The following is a 6,000-nucleotide window of genomic DNA, read 5'->3' as shown; positions in this document are numbered from 1 at the left end:
TTCCAGGTTACAAGACAAAAATCCACAACCCTCCAATACCTAGCCTACCCATTCCTACCATCATCATCATTCATACTTATACTTTGATAATAATCATCCCTAAAGTTTGCAAAACCTAGCAGCTTAGGCTCTGATTCCACTTGTAACGCCCCGAACTCGCAACTGGGGTCTAGAGTGTTATTTTAAATAAATCTCTAATACCACAATTATCATACAAGTAGCAGAAACCATTTAAAACTCCAATACATTACTAGAGTATTAAAACTACCATAGCCATATATGTATTTCCATGTTATATATACTACATCCCAAAATATACAAAAAACATGATAAACTAATGTCTTGCTTACACTTACAATAACTACAAAATGTAAACCTAACCCCGAAGCTTGCTAGGTTTGATTCCTTGTAGGTCCTGAAAAATGAAAGTATTTATTGAGGTGAGACACTTCTCAGTAAGACAGAATAAATTATCATCAGTGTGTGGCTAACATGAGTTTTAGTGTAGACAAAATAAAATCATTAATTTGACTTTAAAAAATTACGACATTTATAGCTGTAACTCACACCCATAATTGTAAATTATACATTTACCTGCAAAACATAACTCTAGCTCAACAAACAATCTCATTTACATAAATTTACATAACAAACAGTAAAACGATCTTCTTATTTCCTGCCAATATTATACTGCAAATTACCTACCAAACAGTATAACGACCTCCTCATTTCCTGCCAACGTTATACTTCACATAATAAACAATATAACAACCTCCTCATTTTCTGCCAACGTTATAATGCCGTTACATGCCAAATAGTATAACGACCTCCTCATTTCTTGCCAACATTATACTTCTCGTAATAAACAATATAACGACCTCCTCATTTTCTGCCAACGTTATATTGCCGTTACATGCCAAATGGTATAACGACCTCCTCATTTTATACCAACGTTATATTGCAGCCCTTTTCAACACTTCTAGAAAACCAGTATATCATAGTGATTTTCACAATCTCTATATAATTCACATTAAAGAAAATATTTTTAATTCTCTCGCATAATTTACGACATATAGTTCATTGTTTTAAAAAGCAGTTACAATTTTACAAATACAATTTTGAAACTATAGTATTAAAAGTTAACTGTTACATAATTATGGTACATTAAAGCTTATCATAACTACATATTGACATAATCTTTCTAATTTACTGGTCGTCTCACTGATTTATTTTCCTACCTTACAAAAAGCTTTGAGGAGCGTATTGAGAATTAGACATAGCAAGCACATGGGTGAGATTAGAGAGAGCAGTAAAGAATAAATATTTATATAGTATCAACTAAAAATTATTTTATGTTTTGGAATTTTCAAGAATATTAATTTTGATATTGAAGATTCTCATGTGATGCAGTTATTTAGCATTTTGATATAAAAGTTTATGTGATTTTATTTATTTATGCTTTTTCTATTTCTTATGTCACCTGTGCAATTTTTTTAGGAAATCGCGCCTTAGACTCTAACAAGTTTTAAGGCGTGACATTTTGTTTTTCACAAACTTACCCTTAATTTTAAGAGTAAAAGACATTCATTTTTTCTAACGTTTGACAAAAACATAAAAATTAACCTTTCGTAATTTTTTTTTAAATGTCACATACATCCTCTAAGATTTGTTAAAAAGACGTATTCTTTCTTTGTAAATATTTTTGTACGTACAAAAAATTTATCTTTTTTTTTTAATAAATCTCAAAATTTTTTAAAAATTCTGAAAATCGTAGGAAAAATTTATTAAACTTTTGAAATCTCATTGGGAGATTTTTTAAAATTTGATCCAACCTCAACTCAGGAGTAGCGTACTCGATGAGGTGGGGCCTTAGAGGCGAGCCGTTGTGCACACACACGTTGACTGCAGAAACTGACAATGACAAAGGTTGGAAACGCCCGAAGTGTGAAAGGAAGACAGGAAGGGGCATAAGCTAAAGAAAAGAAAAGAAACGAAAAAAAGCTGCATACTGTCATACTGAGGCGTAAGTTTTGTGGCGAAGGAAGGTCCCCCCCCTCCTCTCTCTCTCTCTCGTCAATTCATTCAACAGTTCAACTGCAACTCCTCGGCTCCACCCCCTCCTCCTCCTCATCGTCGAAGAAAGAAGAAATCTGATGGCGCCAGGAAAATTCCACCCCGCGTTGCCTCCTCACCGCTTTGCTTTACTAGAGTCTAAATCTTGAACAGCGCCACAACCTAACCAGCTGCGCTGAGGAATTTATTGGTAGTAAACGCTCCATCAGCTTCAGGAGGGGGAAGGGGAAGGGGAAGGGGAAGGTAACCCAGGTAGCGGCAGACATCAGTTATGTTATACTTGATTACTTGCATGTTGGAAGCCCGGGCATAAAAAAAAGAACAAATAAAAAAGAAGAAGAAACAAGGCGGGGAAGAGGAGGAAACCCTATCAAAAAATTGAGCAAATAAAAGTTTTTTATTTATGTTGGAGATATGGAGAAAAGCTCTGTTCAAACTGCTTCATCTACGCCAAAAAGAGCCGGCTTTCTCCACAACTTCAAGGTTTCTGTTTATTTCCCTTTTATAATTTTATTATTCATTCAAATTTCGTTTCTTTGTTTTTTTAATCCTTTTTTAATTATAAATATTAGTATATGTATATGCTTTTGTGCTATCTTCCTGTTGCGTCGCGTTCGAATTTTTGGCTTTATTTATTGTTATTATTATTATTCTTGCGTTGCGTTTCACTACAGAAGCTGTTTTTAATTCACCTGGAAATTTCTCAAAGGAAATATATATTTTTTAGGCTGGTAATCGGATTCTTTTGGTTAGTCAGTTGATCAGTAGGAAACATACAGGTAATTTAAGGATTTTTCAGCTTCAATATCAGTTCAATTCTGAGTATTTCTGTTTGTTGGGTTTGTGAATCAACCTAGGAGGTCTGGCAAAATCACCAATTCTTCATGCACCATCTCAATTCCATTTCCTCCTCATTATTCCTAAAAAACACTCAATCCTACAAGTTATCAATTACTTCCAACATTTACAGATCATGGACGAATAAGTTGCTTTAAAAAATAATTTTAATTCTGAGCTTCTAAGATCTCTGCATAACTCCTCTATCTCCTAAAATATTTTAAGTTTGGCTGGAAGGCTAGTATGTATAAATTTCCCACATCTTGTTCCCTATTCATGTGCCTGCAGCTAGTGTATAAATATTCTCTATGTGGGTGCACACAGCTAGTATGTATAAATTTTCCACATCTAGTTCCAGTGCTTATGCTTGAATTGAATTGACATTTCAGAATGCTCCTTGCTTTAGAACATCATCATCAGACTCTGGAAAAGGTCGGAGTAAGTCATCAACTATGACAGTGTCACATGGATTCCACCTAGTGGAAGGGAAATCTCGTCATGACATGGAGGACTATCATGTTGCTGAGTATAAAAAAAGGAAGGGCCACGAGCTTGGATTATTTGCAATCTTTGATGGTCATCAAGGGGATCGTGTGGCAACTTATTTGAAAGATAATCTATTCAATAACATACTTAAAGAGGTACTATATCTTCATTCTTTTTCTTTAGTGTATTCTTCATCTTTGCATGCTTCCTTGTCAAGTGCCGCCATTAATGACATTGTTGGGGAAGGGAAAGAAAGCAGTTTCCTCCTGATGTTCTATATTGTTTGGTCATCTTCCTTACACAACCATTGCTTTCATAGTTGAAATTAACTAAAATGCCATTTGGTCTGCTGTATTATTAGTTAACACTTTTGTAGGTTTTGAGCTTCCTCTCTATAAAGTTATCATTTGTTTTGTTTAATCAAATTAATTTTAGCTATGGGCCCAACTTGCCGCGTGGTAGTGCAGCTGACTAAGCTCAGAAGTATTTAGTTATTTATTTATTCACATCATTTGGATTTAGTATTTTATTTTTCTTTTTCATTTTAGACTAATTAAACTCGCTTGTGCAATGAGGAGTAAGCCTTGGGCATTTTGTTGAAATATAATTGACAATTGTTGGAAATAATATTCATTTTGGAAATATAATTGGAAATTGTTGAAGGTGGGCCTTGGATCTAGGTTAAGGTGGTTCCTTTATGACGGTTGGTCATGGGTTTGAGTCCAAGCAAATAGCCTCTCTGGATAAAACCAGGAGTAAGGCTGTGTACACTGTGACAACCCTTCTCCTACCATCGCAAAGCGGGGAGCCTTGTGGCCTAGGGACGCCTTTTATTTTTAGGAAATAATTTTTAGAGGTTTATGATACCATCACTTGGGGATAGATAAGGCAATGGTTTGGGTAGCCATGTTAAGAAAATGTTGAAAGATTACCTACCTAAGTTTGAAAAATTGCCCCAAGCAATTGTATGTTTGAGAAAAAGGAAAATATGTTGTTCGTTTTTTTATATCAAAATCTTGCTACATATGGGATTGTCATTACTTGGTAACTTGTAGGGATATTCCTCTGTTTTAATAGCATGAGAGATTTTTATTTCTTGATTTTTTTATTTTTATTCAAGAATGTGATCTTAGGGATATTCATCTTTCTAATGTTATTCTACCTAGACTCTGATAGGGAATATGTTTGTCTCTTCTAGTATTTTTCACTAATGAGTGGGAGGAGGTTTCCCTTAACATTTATTTGAAGTCTTGGCTACGTCTGTTTTTAATTGTTGGCTGTGCTTTTACAATATATTTTGAATAGGGTGTGAATGTAATTGCTAATATTTTAGGGTTATTCATCTTTCTAATGTTACTCTACCTGGACTTTGATAGGGATTATATTGTATCTTAAAGTATTTTTCACTAATGAGTGGGAGGATGTTTCCCTTAACATTTATTTTAAGTCGTGCCTACATCTGTTTTTAATTGTTGGTTGTGCTTTTACAATATATTTCAAAAAGGGTAGGAATGTAATCACTATTGTATAGGGATATGATAGTTTAATAAAAAATGGTGCTGTTCTAAATGAAATATCTCCGACGAACATGGAATAGCATAAGAGTAGACATTCTTATGGTGAGATCTGAGAATTCTTATGATATGAATTGTTTGTTCTATGTTAGATGGAATGGCACCTACTTTGTGTGTTCATTTTCCTTAGAGTGATACTGCTTTTTATTTTTCGGTAAAGTATTCCATCCCTATATAATAGCTATATTTATTTAATAGAAAGAGAAATTTATTAAGAAAGAATGGTATGAGAGCTTGAAGTCCTCTAGCTAGTATAATGAACAAAAACAATTATGAAAGAGCTGCTGCCCCCAATCGTTTTTCAAGTCATTTAAGAATACATCCATAAAATGCCTGAAACAGGGCCCAGGAAGAAACTAGAAAAATCACTCTCTCCCATAATAAATATGATGGTACGTGTGGTGTATGCTATCCTTTGGACTGTATGGATCAAGAAGAATGCGAGAATTTGGAGTCTCAAAACAAGTTTATATTTGGTATGGGACAGAGTTGTCTTTCTCACTTTTTTTTGGGCACATTCTTTTGGGAATTTTTGGAGGGATTGCAGGGCGGCATTCTTGTAGTTGTTTTAGTTGATTTCTAGAAAAATGCTTGTCATCCAGATGATGTACTTTTCGTTTGTTTTATTTAATGGAATTTACTTTGTTGTTGTTGTTGTTATTATTATTATTATTATTTTTTTTAAAAAATGACATTAATTGATCTTTAAAATTTTAGCAGTCCTCTCTATCCATAAAGTCCAAAGAATGACATCATCTCAAGTACAATTCCATAACTCATTCCTATTTTTACATCTCCCAAAAACCCAAAACATCGTCACCATTGAATCATCCATACATGAGGAGTCGCCTACACCTCATCAGCAAAAGAGATGAGCTTATTTGAAAGCTTCCAAGCCACTGGATATTGAAGAGATGAGCTTAGAAGTCAAGCACATCACACAAATAGCGGGATTGATTGCTTTGTTAGGTCCCCTTATTAAGTCATTAGTATGAATTCCATTAAGAACCAAAGTCCAGGTAAATGCTTT

The 6,000-nt window shown here is 34.1% G+C and overlaps 1 protein-coding gene across 1 annotated transcript in view; it reads left to right on the top strand.

Annotated features, from left to right (window-relative positions):
• The first annotated feature begins 1,897 nt into the window (after positions 1–1,897).
• The window catches only part of LOC131166033 (probable protein phosphatase 2C 44), a 44,110-nt gene continuing 40,007 nt past the window's right edge, over positions 1,898–6,000 (top strand). The window contains exons 1-2 of the mRNA XM_058124254.1: positions 1,898–2,556; positions 3,300–3,551. Of these exons, the coding sequence (XP_057980237.1) occupies positions 2,488–2,556; positions 3,300–3,551 (321 nt within the window). The 5' untranslated portion in view covers positions 1,898–2,487. The remainder of the gene's footprint in view (positions 2,557–3,299; positions 3,552–6,000) is intronic.

The sequence above is a fragment of the Malania oleifera genome, chromosome 10, assembly GCF_029873635.1.
Source record: "Malania oleifera isolate guangnan ecotype guangnan chromosome 10, ASM2987363v1, whole genome shotgun sequence".
Lineage (NCBI taxonomy): Eukaryota > Viridiplantae > Streptophyta > Magnoliopsida > Santalales > Ximeniaceae > Malania > Malania oleifera.
The sequence above is the reverse complement of the archived record's forward strand: the minus strand, read 5'-3'. Positions and strand labels throughout refer to the sequence as shown.